Genomic DNA, 17699 nt, shown 5'->3' on the forward strand with positions numbered 1-17699 from the left:
TCTAGTTTCATGGGATATTATATAATTATATATTTAAAATGTTATATATGTTAGTAAAATAAGTCTAATTGAGAATACCCTAGCTATAGCTATAACTATATCCACTCGTGGAGTAAGTTAACTAAGCACTTAATTTGTAACACTAATAATTTGAAATGGGTTGGGTGCAAGTGAAACTAACATTAAGGAAAATATAACCAATTGAATATTATTGTGTTAGTTGAAGATTTCAAATAATAGTTTCACAAAATGTGTTCCTAAACCCTTGTATAAACCTACCTACATGCATAGTGAATTAGTGACTAGTGATTTGGTCCTAGCAAGGGATACCTTGAACTTGGTTGTGCCAATGTTTTGTTTTCCAACTAATTAATTTGATTTCATGTCTTGAGCATCAATTTTTAAGCTATAAATTAACTAAGTTAATATAAGATGAAAGTGCATAATATATTTTAAAATACAAGGAACAATACAAAGAAAAGAAAAACAATAAAAACACAATAAAAATTTGATTTTTGGAATAACAACATTTTTTTTTTCGTACTTTGCTCTTTTTAAAGCGTTATATTTTCCTTATTGGTTTATTTTTGTGTTTTGGATTACGAATAGACAACTTTGCCCTCATTGACTTTGCCCTACCCATGTGATTTATTGGTTTTCTCTCCATTAATTTCATTTTGCTTATAATTGTAATTGTCTTAATGAGTGCACATGTTAATGTTGTAACAAAATGATCAATGAAGTATACACCATATCGACTATCAACTAACTTTAGATGATTAAACTAATCATTTATCCTTTGAACCGCTCTCTTTACAAAACAATATATCACATCGAAACTTCTTTTCCAACATAGTGATACAACTATTTGTGCTAAATTCATGTCATAAACTTTTCAAAATTCCATCATAACTACTTTGCCGACTTATAGTCCCCGACTTTTGAACTAACAAGACTAGCTCAAACATATTTGTTGTCCTTAATCTGTAAGAGTTAAACTCTTGAAAGGTTACTATCCCCAAACCAAATGATATATTGTATTTAATTATCGTGAACAAGCTAATTTCATTTATTAAACATGCTATGAGCTATTCATAATTTCATATAAATAATTTGTTCATGAACATTAATAAACAAGCTCGAGCTATTCATATACGAAGTACTTATAATAAGTTCTTCAAAACCAACTTATTATTCAGATAAAAAACAATACAATTTTTATAATGACCCAAACTCGAGCTGTTTTTTTTAAAAAAAGTCTATTATGGATTAAAATTGACTCCAATAGACCATACATTTTCTGTCAAAGATTAAAAAAACATCAAACAACAGAGGACAGATGCATGCATAAGAATAAACATCAAGGGTAATTATGGAAACCTCACAAAATGAATATAAGCTCACGAATCAGTAAAACACAATTTCTATTAATTCAAAGCGTAATTAGTCCATTTTCTTCCACCCAAACAAAACAAGAGAGAGAAAGTGTGAGTGAAGAGAGAGAAAGTAAAAGAGTATTCTCTCTATAGCAGTGGTGGATGCTGGTAGGATTGCTTCCATTTTCGAACTTCATTCACTTCTCTCTCTTTAACTCCATCATTTCCATTTCTCTCTCCTCTTTTCTCTCTCCATTTCCAGAAAACGATCGAAACCAGCTGAAAAACGATGTTAGACGGATTGCTCGGAAAAAGTGGATTCTACTCCAAATGGTTTGTTAGATTTGTTGTTCAATCTCTTTCTCACCTAGATCTTTCTCTTTTTCAACCTAATTTAACTCGTTTTTGCTGGATTTTGATTCATTTCACTGATTATTAGTTTTTTTGGATTGAATTTGCAGTAAATCGTTGATTAAGCAGACGAGAACTCGAATCGAAGTTGTGCGACGAAAACGAATTGCGACGCAGAAGTTTTTGAGGAAAGACATTGCTGATCTGCTTGCTAATGGCCTCGAAAAGAACGCTTATGGAAGAGTGAGTTTGTTTTTCCTCTTGCTTTTTAGCTCAACGATTTCATTTTTTATTTCTATTTTTGTCGTGTCGTTTTTTTGATGATTGTTGAATTTTTATAATGTTTATTTGAATTTTTCCGTCATACGTAGTATTTGCCTATTTTGATGATGAGAAATGTCGGTGCATCAGAATATTGTTTATATATGTATTTTGTCGATTAATTTTGACCGAAAAGCATATTTGTTTGATTTTAGCAAGAATTTGGGTATTAATTTATCCATTGGAATTAGAATTTGATTGTCACTATTTTGAGGTGTAACTTAGGTCTAAAATTAATCTTATCTTCTAATGAGGAAATTTTGCTCTACATATTCATATAATTATACTTTGGTTGAATAATGGAGGTAGAAATAAATTTTGATGAAAAATGTCTTGTTCTGTCTCTTCGTTCCAACAATAGTTAATTATTTGACACTCGGAAAATAGCATATGACATGACTTATTGAATAATACAAATTAATCTAAATGTAGGAATAATTCTATGAAATGTATTATTCTGGTCTTGGACTCACTGGTTGTGTAATTTTGACGTTTTGTGTAACATAGATTATTATTCTAGGTACTTGATGTTGCACTTGGCATATCTGGAAGTTGTTTGCGTTTTTAATGTGCGGAAATATGATGTTTTATTAGCTCCAAATAGTTTAAAAATGTTCGACATTTTAGTAAAGATCACTGCAGTTTCACCTTGACCGTGCACTGCATTATAGTATTACTATCACCTTGATTCATTAATGTGGCGCATATCATTGGCTGTTCCTGTTATTCAAGATGTCTGGCTTTCATCTAATATGTGTGTATACTTGTATGAATTTGACATCTTTTATTTTATTTCTTATGATAACAGGCAGATGGCTTGATTTCGGAGCTGATTCTTATTTCATGTTATGAATTTATTGATCATGTTTGTGAAATTATTTTGAAGCACCTTCCAGTTCTGCAAAAACTAAGGTACATATTGAACTCTCCTTGCTCTTATGCTTTTGTTATGCTTTATCAGAAATATAATGTGTTGGAACTTAAATTTCTCCACTTTGGTCTTCGCGTGCTATGCTGTGTCTGTATGTAGCTCAGTTGGTTGCGCAAACTGATATACATCTTTTTTATCTTAGCTGCTGTGGTGATGAACTTCCTATTCCTTGTTTGGTAATGTTTGGTCACAGCATAAAATCATAACAGAAACTTTGAGCTCTTTCATTTCCTCACTACGCAAAATAATTAAATAATGCATGCATTCCTGAATGATAGTGTAGAATTTACAACATGCCAAGTCAGTAATTGTTTAAAATCACTGAGCTGGGTATTTAAAATCACTGTGCTAGGTGTTTAGGCTTGTTATTTGGATATTTATAATGGAGAATATTTATATTGTTCTAATGCTAAAGGATACAACTGATCGGTGCACTCAGAACTAAGTGAAAGTACCTCGATAAAATTCTTCCCTTTGTTCAATCATAGACAATAAGAAATCATTGTAGCCTAGGCTCCCTTCTTTGTGATACAATATCTATTTGCAGAATTTCATCTGCACTATAGACCATTTCAGCACACTTATTGTTGCAAAATCTTTGCCTATAACAGGGACTGCCCAGAAGATTGTAGAGAGGCTGTAGCATCCTTGATGTTTGCTGCTGCCAGATTTTCGGATTTACCTGAGCTTCGTGAACTTAGAGACTTGTTCCAGGGAAGATATGGAAACTCTGTGGAGTATTATGTAAACCAAAAGGTATATATTCACGAATCAGATTGAATCAGAAGGTGTGCAGATTTCTTTCTTAGATTTTGCAGCTAATAATTATGTTTACATGCTGCAGCTTGTTGAGAATATAACTCCGAAACCGCCTTCTATGGAGAAAAACATCAAATTATTGGAAGAAATAGCATCTGAATTTTCATTGAGGTGGGACAGTAAGGGCTTTGAAGCAAGGATGGCTAGTTCTTCCATTACTGAGCAGGTAATTCTTTGTCTTCTCAAGGTTCATTTCAACTGAGATATCTGTTTCTCTTTTCCTTTCGAAATTTTCTATGAGGTTGTAAGGACAATTAGAACTTCAAGAAAATTGGCTGCTTAAAAAGCAACACCTTTCTTTTTATTTCGTAACCGTTTCTATGTGATTTTATTATCTGCAGAAGCACCAAAAAATTCCTGAGACTATCCAGGCTGCTCAGGTCAAAGTAGAAGCTACCCATAGGACTGTCAAAGAAGAAGTTCTAACGAAGAAAAAGAGTGAAGCCAGTCATCCTATTAAAGAAAGACAAACTGAGGGCAGACATCAAATGGAAGCCAGGAGAGATCTTATACCAGAAAGAAAAGATGAGTTGAAGTATAATGTTTCTAAAGCACCGAAACTCATTAACAACAGGTACAAGCCACCTTCTAATAGGGACGGCATTATCCAGAAAAGCGAGGATCATGACACTTATCTTCAAAGAAAAAGACAGAAGGCTGATAGACATGTATATGCGGATAATAGTGTTAAAGAAGCCATTCAGGTCGGTAACTCATCTCATGGAAAAAGATTGGAAACTGTTCATAGCCACAAGCTGGATAGACGTAGGCAGGATGATGAGCCAGAAGAAGATCTTTTAAAAGTCTTGTCGCAACAAAAACCTGATCAACGGCCAGCCAATAATGGAATAAGCTCCCCATCTTCCATTAATGATGAACCAACTGAAAAGAATCATGTAAGATCCACAAGAAAGAAAGAAGAGGGTGAAACAGATGGATTGCCTTTGAAATTCAGGGGTGGAGTTCCTCCTCCATATGTCAAACCAAGAAAGAGCAAACACAAAGTTGATCCAGAAGAGAATGACACTTTAACCTTTTATCCAACTGGCAGGCCAGAAAAGCCCCCACCAAACCTGATATTCCTGATGCCCAAGAAAATTTGGATGGAATGGGACGTGTCACGGAAGTTTATTACAAAGATGAAAGCAGCGGTGTTGAATCAACTCCTAGACGAAGACATCGGAAGAAACATTCTCGTTCTGGGTCTTCCCAAGATGGTAAAGTGAATGGTGAGGGGGAAAAGGAAGAAAGGGTTCTCCGGAGAGTGTCCACCAGTAGGAGAAAACATGAATCAAGAAAAGGTCTCCAGATAGTGTTTGATGATGACAATTACCAAAAGGATGATGAGGAGAGAATGATTGACCAGCTGTTGCTACACTACAGCAAGAAACCTTCTTCCAGTGATCCTGGAAAGCCAAGGAGGGAGACTAAAAAACGAACAAGTGATGTGAAAAAGCCTCCAGCTCATAGAGCCAAAGTTGGTAGTAACTTGGATGAGGAGGATTTAACACCAAAGAGAGGGACATCTAGGTCAATGTCTTTTCCTCCTCGCCAAGCACCCCAGCCTGAGCAACAGAAGGTGTTTTCTCGTGCTGCTTCCTTTCAACCAGAGATCCCGGCAAAGCATGTGCACCCAAACCTTCCTGATTACGATGACTTAGCTGCAAGATTTGCTGCCTTGAGAGCATGTAAAGGCTGACAGCTTAAACATTTTGGTAACAGTCTCAAATCATCTCTTGACTACTATACTACCTGCTTCTTGCATTCACTAAGCATTCCTGCTACGAGAGATTTTAGGATGTCTATGTTGAATAATCGAGGTCAAGAAATGTGCAAAGAAATTGGATGGAGAATCATGGTGCATTTGGTTTCCTGAGATTTGCGGTATCATTGATTCATTGTATGATAGAGAGCATTCAAGAGTAAGACATTGTTGACTACACGATCACTATACTATTTAGCCTGTAAAATTGATATTATCATTTGCAATTTTGCACGCAATTATATTGAAAAAAAAAAAAAAAACTCTAATGACCCAGATTAAGATTATACTATCCAATTACATTAGTTCACATCATTATACTGTATGTAATTTAGTTTAATAAAGTAGCTAATTGCTCTGTACTTTGCAGTTTTAGTTTGTATTAGTGTGCACTTGTGCACTATACTCACATGTAGATCAGTGTTACATCGCGACACTTATACTACAGCTGTGTTCAGTTTGGTCAAATTAAGGTATGTTTTGTTTAGTTTCAGAACAAAGGTTTACCGAAGCATCTTGCAGATAGTAAATGACCATTATACCCTCCATTGTCTTTAGGCCATTTAGGCCTACAATAATGGCCTATGAGTCCTTCTATATGACTCGTCTTCCAAAGTCACAGTCCTTTTACCTGCCATATGCTTAGTACTCTTTCCCGCCAAAAAAAACAAGGTATCTCATGAAAACCCTCCTTTTGTTACTCTTTCTTTCTACTAATCTTTTTTCTATCATTCAGTCATTTTTACAACGGTACTCTAGAAAGTGAGAGAGATGAAAGGGTCTTCCAAAGTGATAATGGGAGCAACAATGGCAATTGTAATTGTCCTTGCCATTGTGCTACTCTTAGTGTTGATACTCCTAGCTGAGCTTTATTGCTCTCTTTTTCTCCGGCGACGAAAGATTAAAGCCGGAAAACCCGATTCGAACCCCGAAAACCCCGCCTCTCAGCCTCAACAGCCACTGGAGCAGTTAGTCCCTTCTCCTCTTAGTAGCTTCTATGCTCAAGGAGTTCTAGATGCTCCTAGAAGCTTCCTCTTTCCCAAACTCCCTAGTAAGAGAGAAAACCGAGCTGAAAGTGATGATATTGAGAGGCCAAAACATGGGAAACTTCATCAGTTTCTTAGAGTTCAATCCCCTCAACAAATTGGCCTTGCTTCTACATTATCACATTCACCCTCACCTTCTTTCATCCCAGTTATAACACCTCACCAACAGTCTGATGAAAACCCTGAAATTGTACCTGAAGATGGGAAGGAAAAGAATTTCATGTACATTTCAAATCCTATCTATGACAATGAAGTTGCCCGGCCGAGCCGAGTGGCAACCCCATTTGAGACCCCGGACAGCTCCCCGTCTCAGTTGGACCGAAGCGGGTCGTCCGGGGATGATGAGGAAGAGAGGGATGATGAAAATCTTGGAACTTCATCAAGTCCATCTTCATTGCCATTGAGTCCAATGAAGGAGCTTCCTGCTAAAGCTGCCTCTGTTTCTTTAAGGGATGCAAGGTCTTTGGGTCCTTCTGCTAGTGAATCAAACAGTCATATTGGTCGTTCATCTTCTTCTTCAGATTCACCTCGCACTTCACCTTCTTGGTAAATTTTAATGTTTTCATCCCAAATTAGGTAAAAATTAGAGGTTGCAAGATTATTCTATTAGAATATTTCATGTTTTAAGGTGAAAAAAAATGAAATTTCCTAGTAATTGTTCCTCTAGTTTAGGGGTGAATTTTCTTCCCCTTTTTATTTACCTTTTCTTGGTTGATGTTAGTAGTAGACTAGTACTGTAATGCAGTAAATTTATGGCAGTAAATTTGTGGTAGGAGTTGTGCTTTTTATGGCAATAGGCGTGGAAAAAGGCACGTGAACCCATGCCTCCCTTTCACCTAACTTTAGCTCTTTTGCCCTATTTTATCTGTCTTAAGGTCTTTTGTTGTTTAGGAAAATAGTTTTGTTAAATAGATTTAATTATTTTATGTAAGTCTTAGCAGAAACATACTATATCTATACAGTATGTTTGTTTTTGTATGTATACATTCTTTTTTACTTGTCTTTATGTTTTTTGAAAGAGAATTTTATCTCTGCTTAAAGATTCTATCACTAAGAAACAAGTTCTCTTCTTTTTCCATTTTTAATTTATTTTTGGCTTATTTTGTTTTGGGATTGTGAAGCTTGCACGTGAGGAGCAAGTGGTTCTTTGGAAAATTCACATTAAAAAAATAAATTAAAGAAAAGAGGATGACAAAAATAAAAAATTATCTTTGATTTTTTTATGGGGTTGCTAATTGTATGGTGATTCCTAGGGCATGGAAGCATGACAATGCATTTTGTATTTTTGTATATATTGGACATGGACAAACATAATGCATTGAGCCCAAGAAAGAAGTTTCAGATTCTCTTAGCCACAAAATTTAGCATTATGTGTAGATAATTGTACTAGTTTGTAGTACTACCGCCGTTAACTATTATTTGCAACAATGATATATTTTATATCTCACAAATAATATCCTTTTGTTGCAAATAATAGTTAACGGAGGTAGTAATTCTAGTATGGACTGTGGAGTAATTGTTAAGTAATTTTTTGGTTGAATAGTTTACACCCCACTAGTTTGTTCAAATATTACCGAGCTGATGGGAACTTGTAGTCCTGCTTGCTTTATTTTTATCTAGCCGTTGTTGATAATGTCAATTTTGGCATGACAAATATATACTAGTATATGTACTTTCAAATAATGTGACAACAATAGTGATTTAGAAATGGATTTAGTTGAAGATCTAAATTTTTGGTTACTCTAGGATTGAAGTTGCTTTCATAGAATAGCTTAGGAAAAGTTTATAGACAAGTGTAGCTTGCAAGAGAACAAGACTTTAGAACACACAATGCACATAATACAAATATCTGTTAAGGTAGTGCTCTGTTCTTCACACCAGGTTTCTGCATTGACTTCCCTGTTTCAGCTTCTGTCTTTTGATAATAACCTTAAAAAAAATCAAGATTTTATTAGTTACTATTTTCAGATATGTAATGGGAGTAATAAGCATTTCTTTTTTCATGTTCAAGGAATCAAGGATATACAACTAGCCATAATGTGTATTTAAGGTCATACTGTGACTGTGACATCAAAATATTTGATGATAAATATAAAATTTATTAGGGGACTCAGTACATACAGTGAACATCAGGTACTTCATCAGCATTGTATTAACTGAAGCAACAATACATTCCTCGTCGACTTTGTCTGATTTGAATTTTCATTCCACTTGAACGTGAGGGACAAGTTCTTGCCAATGTCGTTGCTGTAAAACCAGAATTTATCTCTTCATAAACATATAAGATAATGAAGCTCTTAGATCGTCGTTCTTTTGGTGCTCTTTTTTTACTCGCTGTTCTCATAGCTATTTGTGTCTTATAAATAATGATTTGAAAGGATAGGAAAGGAAGAAGATATGAACCTATTTCATAAAAGAGCTCATTGACATTCTGTGCAGTTTTAGCAGAAGTTTCAAAGAAATGCAACCCATTTTGTTTTGCATATTCCTCAGCTACCTGCAACATTTATCAGTCTCATTAACATTTTCCTGCAATAGAGATGTACTCCGTATTTGGTAATGTCTTAATCTTACTGCAACTGCAGTACAGTCCTCTTAAGAGACATGTAAGCAATACATAACTATGACTCGTCTAGTCGTCTTGCACGAGGCTCGAGAAAAGAACCACTGATTTAATACTAGCAATCCAGGCATTGTTGCAACTGATTAACAGAACATATTATTCCAAACAATTGCATTAATTTCACTGAGGCTATTTGACCTAGAGTTGGTTCTATGATAACTTGATAAGAGTATTATTGAGTAATGATGATAAATCAATCCAGTAGATAAGGCAACTGATGATTAATTTCAGCATACCTCGTTGTCTACCTCCCTCTTCTCATCAAGGTCTGCCTTATTGCCAACCAATGCAGTGAACATGCGAGGACTTGCTGGTTAAGAGGAAAAGCGAATTGATTGTTAGCATAAAAACCTAATACAGTATCAGTTTCAAGCTTCTGAGGGAGTGGGATGATGTTTGAACTTTTGATGCAATCTTTGTAATCTTATTCATGCTATATTAAAACAAGGGGGAATGCAATAATGACATAGCTGTTACCTTGTCTCTGCAATTCCTCAATCCATCTTTTCGCTTTCTCAAATGATTCCTGCATCAACAACCAGGTTTCATACCGTCAGATTTGTTCTTAACTGATATAATCACCAAAGTTTAAGTAAATGAAATTGTCATTCTTTAAGGTTGTGTTAGGTGTGAAGGATGGAGTTATCCACTATCCTCCTACTATGTCATACAGTTACCATGCTAGTAATGTCATAGAGCACGACAGCTGCAGCTGCACCGCGGTAGTACATAGGAGCTAAGCTTTGGTATCGTTCTTGTCCTGCAGTATCCCATATATCAAGTTTTACAATTGCCTCATCTAAGGACAACACCTCAGTGAAAAATGCTGCTCCAATTGTTGATTCCTGCAGGTTATGCAATCAGACAAATAATACAAAAAAGATTACTTTTCGATATCTAGTGTATGAAGTTGTTAAAAGATGGTAACCTGACAATCGAAGAATTGGCCCTTTACAAATCTCAAAACTAAGCTTGTTTTCCCTGTTCCCATATCCCCAAGAAGCACCTACATACAAGATAACCAACAAAATTGAGTATTTTCCTAAGAAACAAACTTCATGTGACATTATTAGAAGATGCAACAATATACAAACAATAGCAAAACATGGGTAACTTAGGCCATGTTCATTTTGTTACAAATACAACAAGTTTAAAACTATAATTGTAATAATCGATAACTTCATACGATTAATGAAAATCGATTTTAATCTTAACCTGAATGTAACGAATAATGTAAACTTGAAATCTTGTAATAATAGTGGGGAGAAAAACTAATGCAAGACTATGTTATGTTCTAAATGATGGATTATAATAAACTTATCATTATTTTAGCAAATTAAAGAACTCAATTAAAAAAAATATATATGAATTAATTGTGTTATGGTAAATTTTTAAATTTAACATAAGGGAAGACATACCTACCAGCTTGGCTTGAACGTTCTTAGTTGCCATGTTGATCAAGTCCAAATATTTTAGAAAATTGAAGAAACGAAAAAACTTTGTTAGATACAATTATTAAAATGATAATATTAAAAAGGTAATAAGGAAGAACAGAGGAGAAATTAAGACTCTTAGGTTTGACTAGTAGTTTGGTCAGTATTAGCACTTTTTGTTAGATAATTTTGTTGGTATTTCTTTTTCAAGTATTAATGGCAATTTGGTTCCCGTGTTATACTTCTCCCTTTGATGACACTCCACCCATTCTTCTTCCTTAAGGATTAAAGTTGTTATTCAATAAATCAATAGTATTGCTTTTGGATTATTCACAAAAAATGACAATTTTCTTGTACACCCGGCTTATTGTACATGGCATACTTCCGACGCTTATTTTTAAAATAATTCGAAACAAATATTATTTGCAACAAAGAAATATTTATATCTTATAAATAATACCACTTTGTTGCAAATAATAGTTAACGGAGGTAGATGAATGATAAATCATTGTGGTTATATATGTTATATGTATGGTGCATTGGTGCGTATGAATGTATAGTGGACATGAGGACATCTAAAATAAACATAATATAAATCTTAGTTACGACTTCAAAAAAAATTATACTCCATATTAGATCAAAACTATATTTAATTCTTTTATACTCCGTATGTAATAAGTAAGCAATCATTTTATCTAAACAAATAATAAGAATCTAGCTAACTGGCTAAAGAACTGTTTTGATTTACTAAACTGAACTGAACTAAACTAAACTAAATATTTTATGAGAGAAGAAAATTGCAACTGAACTGTACTAAAAATAAGTTGAAGAGAACAAACCCTAATTACACCATATATAAACACTTGAAACAAAATCCCAAGAAATAATTCATGTTGTTACTCAAATACACAATTTCTGTGTGGATTATGAATATGACTTTTGATTGGGCATTTGGGCCCATGGGCTTTTATTATAATCTCATTTAAAAGGAAATAAAGGGCCCTATCTTCATAGCTCAATCCAATACAAATTTACAGTCATGGAGTGAAGAGGATACCTCACATTCTGCCATCAAATTCAATTCAAACACAACCAAAAATAAATAAACTTCCCATTGCATCATTAGAAATTTTTGTTGTAAAAAATCCTATTTTTGATTTTATTTCTCATTTTACTAGAAAAATAAATAAAGGAAAATGTTATACATAGCCCTTAGGGCTATATATAAGCATTAAATTTACACTTGAAAATCATAAAAAGTTAAGTAATCATTAAAATATAGACACTAATAACACTGATTTACGCGTGTTTTTGTCATGAATTCCTAATTTTATACAGTTTTCAAGAGTATATTTAATGCTTATATATAAGGGCTACGTATAATTTGACACCGTTTTTTGTTTTCAATTTTCAGTTTTGTTAAAACCAAAAACAGAAAATAAGAAAAAAGTGTTTCCACTTTTCTGTTGCAAGTTTTCAAAATTATCATGATCATAATAAATTTGATTAATTTTAGATTCATTATATTACATACGAAGTATATCATAGAATTTGGAAAACAAAAAACCACCACAACGATGTCAAACGAACCCTAAATTAATATTTTAAGTTAAATATGGAACCATCAATTTGATAGATAAAAGAGTAGGCAAATATTGTTAGTAATGTGAACAATCATTGAAGAATATACACCGTATATTTGTTGGACCGCATTCATACCAAATTAACAAACAAGCTTTACCATCTTGTAATGAGTAGTAAGGGGCTTGAAATGAGTGCAATAAGATTGGTGGATACATATCGATTAGTAACATGCAATAACCGACTAACTGAAAAGAATTTGATGGTGAACGTCTTTAAAGTGGCAGTTTGCCATAAAATTGTACACTACTCCGTAGTAGCAGTTGCTTGAATGGCTGCTGCACTGAAGATAAGTCGTAAGCCCCCATGCTTCCCTGCCATGCATGATGCATTTGAATTCTCACCATTTATTGGGAGTTGGGTCTAACGGCAGGACCGGATTTGATTTTAATGTATTCTTATGATTTTTGACTATCAGAATTTTTTAAAATGGACAATTGAGATCATTTGTTTTTTTGATTTGTTTTTTATTTTAATGAAAAATAGTTTTTTTTTTTATAATTATTTTAAATATATTTTTAACTTTCATAAATTATTTTTTAAAATATTTTCGAAATTTTTTCGTCTATTTTAAAAAATTATAGTAGTCAAAAGTCACAAGGCTACATTAGAATTTTCATTTATTTAATTTTGTGAAGATTAATGATCAATCATTTACATATATGATGGATTCCAATTTAAGATCCTAAATAAATAGCTACTTGTACTCCTGATAAAATGGTATAACATACGCTGATACGCATAAACACTTGCTTTGCATATATAGTCAACTGTTGACTTGGATAGCATTATTTGGTTGTAATTTGAGATTGAGTAACCTTTAGAAGATCTTATCGTATTTGAACTAAAATAAATAAAAATAAGGTGAATAAAATAAGATCTTAATGCAACCTCATTTTTTACTATCTTAATCAAGTTGTTTTTGTTGAGTTCAACTTGTGTTTACTAAATAAACGTAATTTCTAAACTTTAAAATAGAAGTTTATTTATGCCTTAAATCAATAAATCTTAATTTATGAGACTTATTTTAATTTATGAGACTTATTTGAATAAGTTGCGGAGAACATAGCCTACAAAGTTCTTATCAAACATTAGGCAAAGTAGCTCCACCAAACAAGATGAATCAGTGACTGACTTGATACTTCATAGACATCTAAAATGACAAAGATGCTCATTTTTTTTTTTTTTTTGCATATTCCTTTTACATAATGTCTTGGTCATTTCGATACTAAAATACTAAACTTAAGGAAACTTACAATCATAATAACGTGGATTAAACATGGTGGAATCGAAGGGCTCCTATTTTTTGGAATAATATTGGAATTTACTTACTAAATTATATTATTCACATAAATTGAAGAATCAAATTAACGAAAAAAACACATGATAATATGGTTCTCACATGAAAGCCTCATCTAATCTCTTCTTCTTACCACTCACGTCGTTTTGTCACTCTCTTATATTCTTTTTGGCTTTTTTCTCAATTATACAATTACGTATATGCTTTCTAAATTTATTCTATTATCTTGTTACAAAAATTTGGTACAAGAAAACAAGCTAAATTTGTGAAATATGTAATAATGTATGTATTAAAATGAATGAAAATAAAAAAGGATTAAAATTAAGACCTCTGATTAATGTTCAGAAGAATATTCTTCGATCAAATCTAACAACAAAATGCTAATTGATACCCATACGATAGTGTCGGAACATGTCATATGCACATACATGAATAATTAGAAGGATAATTCCAATTCATGTTTGTTAATAAGATTTAATTTGTTAGCTTTACTAAGGCTATTATTGATCTATACTTGAATAATAATTGAATAAATTATGCCTTTTGCTCTATAATTTCTTCTTTATGGGTTAACGTCTTAACGACAATGACCTCGTAACAATTTAAATATTATAAGACTCATAAGGTATAATTGAGTAGTAGTGATGACACATAAATTTTAATGATAACACACATCATTGTTGCTAGTCTTGTTACCCTGAGAAATTAAAGATCAAAATACTTCATTTTAATTCCTACAAGAGAATTTTTTTTACTTTTAAAATTAAGTCATACAACAGTTACATACTTACAATCAAATTTCATTCTTCAAAATATCTAATTGTAAATATTTTCAAAAAGACATCTACCACGCACCAAAACCCTATAAAAAATTACTATTGTACATAAAATATTACCAAGAGTTTAAATCCTATCAAAAAAAGAAAGAAAAAAAAAAATAAAAACCTAGAGTTTAAGCTTAGATGCTACATTCACTTTTAAGTTTCAATGATAGGAAAAGGGAGAAAATATACTATTAATTTATACCTAGTATTTATTTTATTTTATTTTTGTTGGTGTTTCATCCGGTTTATATTTTTGGGCTAATTCGGATTTGGGGTTCTATTCTGTGTGGTTAGATTCCAATCCCCTCCCTATTGTTATTGTGGGAGATCGAATACAGATCCTTCTTGTCAAGTGTAATCTCAATCACCACTACACCAACAACCAATTGATATGTATATTTATTCAGTAACATACGGAAAATATTTTAAATCCAATTATTGTTAAAAAATATACTCCATGTTTATTGTGGAATAAATCGCTTTAATTAATTTGGCAATATCTAAAGATTTTGGTGGTGGCAAATACAAGTTGAGGGTTAGAATGTGAAATACCTATAATGACCTTAGAATCTGCACGTAGATAAAGCCTCCCCTTCTATACGCCCCACCTCCTTTACCACGCCATATATTTCATACTTCAAAAAGCCCATTTTGTTCAACACAAGAGAGTATCACATACCAAAATAACATATCCTTCAATTATTTCTCAAAAATAAAATGCCTATAACTTCTCCTAAGAGCGTTGATGGAGAAAGTGTTACAACCATCAACCACAAAGGGGGTCAATGCTTATGCTCTCCTACAACACATCAAGGCTCGTTTCGATGTCGATTTCATCGATCAAAAGCATCTACTTGGATGATGAAGAGGTCCAACTCCATGCCTATAACTAGGTCTGCAAATAGTAGTAGTACTACTACTACGACTACTTTTACTACTAGTGATCATATTCATCCGAGTATTTCTTCTCTATCTCCTAAGTGCACAGACTCTCAACCACGCGATTCATAAGAGTAATCATAAATCAATCTCCAAGAGTAGATAAAATGATCCACTCCATCCAAGAGGTATTTTACAAGAAAAATAATTTATGTTGTCTACTCTTAGGGATTGAATTGTTCGTCAATGAATACTTACCTTAAATTAATTCATAGCAATGTTGTAGCCTTTATTGGTGTATCATGTTGTAAGAAGTTATATATTTGGTTGTACTATCACTTTTTCTAGCGTAGTATATGTACCATTATGTAATATACAACAAATTAATAAGAAATAATTGAATGATTTATACTCACTACTATATGAGTTTTATTTCAAAAAGTATATGTAAGCTTAATTAAGTATGGTACTGTATATTTCTTACAGTAAATCAGCAATAGTAGTGTGTATAATGTTACATATCCGAATATTATAGAGTATTGACTCCATATATTAGGACTAAGGCTATGTTCTCATCAGATTATTTTTAGTTCAGTTCAGCTCTAATAAGTTCAGTTCAGTTCAGCTCCTAATTTCCTTCTCTCATAAAATATTTATTTTATCTCAGTTCAGTTCAGTTCAGCTCTAATAAGCTTATTTCAGTTAATGAGAAGAGACCCTTAACTCCATCTAGCTCAATCTTATACATAAGCTGATTTTGAGACAACTGAGGTTGTGGAAATTGAGGTTTGAGTTATTGCTTTAGCTCATTGACTTTGTTAATGTGTTATTCGATCTTTTTACCCCAAATAGTGGGGGTCCATGCATGGGATGGGATGCCGCCCACAAACATGATAAGAATCCTTTTTCTTGCCTCCTTAAAACTAATGCCTCCGTTTTATATGATGCGTAACAAAAGTGTTAATATAGGCTATTAGACAAGATTTTTTTACGACTTTAAGAAAAGACAAAAGTCTTAATACAGACTGTTTTATATTATGTGTAACAAAAGTCTTAATACAGATAAGAAAAGAGTTCAAGCATTAAACTCTCATTGGCCTATTCCAAGTTTCCAATCTTTTTATACACAATTTTCCTCAGAAGTTATGAGTACGAACCGTGTCATCTACGTTAATGAATATCCCTTACCCCTTCAACTCTCAAGCATTAGAGTAGGAGGTTTTTTTTTTCTTTTTTTTTTTTGAAACATATTATGATTCGATGAATTATTTTCACCTTACAATAGAGGTGGTTATGAGTCGAGCTAAGCTGTTGATATTGGTTGAGCCCAAGTTCGGGCCAAAACTCTCTATTTTGAACCAAATTGTTATTTAAATAGGTCCAAACTCAACATTTTTCGAGCCAACCGAACTTGTTTTGGTAGTTTAAGTCAATTACATGATTGTGTTCCTCTGTAATCACTAAATCCTATATATAAAGTGAAAGGGCCTTTTGGATGATAAATTTCACTATCCCCAAATTACTCTTCTCAAGTTGCAAAATTACCAAAAAAAAAAAATCCTATCATAACTACACAATAATAACTGCTCCCTTTCTTCCACATAAATTTACATATTAACTGTTTTCACTCCCCACAAAATATAAAACCACTTTATTATTTTTTTTTATCTAATTTCTTATATTGTACACGCGTAGGCGCGCAACGTGTATCTCTTAACTTGTCAGAATAAAAGCTCTAATCACTTGATCTAACCCTCGCTCTTCCAACACTCCCCACTGTAAAAATCACATCCGAGTACTATTATTCCGTAATTACACATTTACACTCATCACTCGGTCACTCCAAAATAAACTTTACAGAAACAACTAATGACAGACTAATATTGCTGATTACACCCTAATAATACACAACATTCCGTAACACCTTCCTCTCTCTCTTACTCTCAAGGTTCGCAACGCTGATTTCTTCTCTGTCAATTACGACGCTTTGAATGTGTCGATTACATATTGTGGTAGGGAATTAGGGTTTGTCAATTCAAAATGTGCGAAGATTAAATCGCGAGGGTCGTCGTATCTTGATGCCACGCTTTTAGTTGATGGATTTGAGGTTTTTCATGATTTAATTTATTTGATTGAAGATATTGCTGCTGGTAATGTTCCTTTCTATCATGTTTCTACTATGAAAGGCAATTTTGCCCACTTTTTCCTCAGTATGTTCGTTTTTAATTTTAATTTTACAATGAGACAAATTTGTGACTGCAATTGTTATTTTCTTTAAAGTTTATATTGACTGGAAAAAATTGGAATTAATTTTGGTGGTTGTTTTTTCTGAATTCTGTCTGGAATGAATTAAAATTGACTATTGAAATTTGGTGGGTATCAGAATTCTGGAA

General features: G+C 32.9%; 3 protein-coding genes across 4 annotated transcripts; 2 read left to right on the forward strand and 1 right to left on the reverse strand.

The window, feature by feature from the left end:
* The first annotated feature begins 1323 nt into the window (after window positions 1-1323).
* Window positions 1324-6005, forward strand: LOC110691040. The gene is made up of 6 exons (XM_021867976.1): window positions 1324-1709; window positions 1838-1970; window positions 2857-2960; window positions 3591-3735; window positions 3824-3964; window positions 4140-6005. Exons 1-6 carry the CDS (start codon window positions 1666-1668, stop codon window positions 5022-5024), a joined length of 1452 nt encoding a protein of 483 aa, XP_021723668.1. The 5' UTR covers window positions 1324-1665; the 3' UTR covers window positions 5025-6005.
* Window positions 6006-6367: 362 nt separating this feature from the next.
* On the forward strand, window positions 6368-7156 carry LOC110691097. The gene has a single exon (XM_021868030.1). The coding sequence runs from the start codon at window positions 6368-6370 to the stop codon at window positions 7154-7156; it is 789 nt and encodes a 262-aa protein (XP_021723722.1).
* Window positions 7157-8336: 1180 nt separating this feature from the next.
* Window positions 8337-10865, reverse strand: LOC110691117 (ras-related protein Rab5-like). 2 transcript variants are annotated; one of them, XM_021868048.1, is made up of 8 exons: window positions 10652-10865; window positions 10158-10235; window positions 9907-10074; window positions 9707-9755; window positions 9466-9539; window positions 9010-9103; window positions 8728-8853; window positions 8337-8535 (listed from the first exon to the last, which is right to left on the reverse strand). In XM_021868048.1, exons 1-7 carry the CDS (start codon window positions 10679-10681, stop codon window positions 8759-8761), a joined length of 588 nt encoding a protein of 195 aa, XP_021723740.1. In that variant the 5' UTR covers window positions 10682-10865; the 3' UTR covers window positions 8337-8535; window positions 8728-8758. The 2 variants fall into 2 exon arrangements, with proteins under 2 accessions (XP_021723740.1, XP_021723741.1); XM_021868049.1 differs by having other exon boundaries at window positions 10648-10865.
* Between the last annotated feature and the right edge of the window lie 6834 nt (window positions 10866-17699).

Source organism: Chenopodium quinoa, unplaced genomic scaffold (assembly GCF_001683475.1).
Source record: "Chenopodium quinoa cultivar QQ74 unplaced genomic scaffold, ASM168347v1, whole genome shotgun sequence".
Lineage (NCBI taxonomy): Eukaryota > Viridiplantae > Streptophyta > Magnoliopsida > Caryophyllales > Amaranthaceae > Chenopodium > Chenopodium quinoa.

Excerpts from the sequence above, each read along its gene's own strand:
- LOC110691097 (XM_021868030.1), top strand. The coding sequence starts at position 6,368 with ATGGCAATTGTAATTGTCCTTGCCATTGTGCTACTCTTAGTGTTGATA.
- LOC110691117 (XM_021868048.1), bottom strand. The coding sequence starts at position 10,681 with ATGGCAACTAAGAACGTTCAAGCCAAGCTG. Across the intron at positions 10,075-10,157 it reads GCCAATTCTTCGATTGTCAG|GAATCAACAATTGGAGCAGC; the intron begins GTTACCATCTTT and ends CATAACCTGCAG. Across the intron at positions 9,540-9,706 it reads TGAGGAATTGCAGAGACAAG|CAAGTCCTCGCATGTTCACT; the intron begins GTAACAGCTATG and ends CCTCTTAACCAG.
- LOC110691040 (XM_021867976.1), top strand. The coding sequence starts at position 1,666 with ATGTTAGACGGATTGCTCGGAAAAAGTGGATTCTACTCCAAATG. Across the intron at positions 1,710-1,837 it reads AGTGGATTCTACTCCAAATG|TAAATCGTTGATTAAGCAGA; the intron begins GTTTGTTAGATT and ends TTGAATTTGCAG. Across the intron at positions 3,965-4,139 it reads GTTCTTCCATTACTGAGCAG|AAGCACCAAAAAATTCCTGA; the intron begins GTAATTCTTTGT and ends TATTATCTGCAG.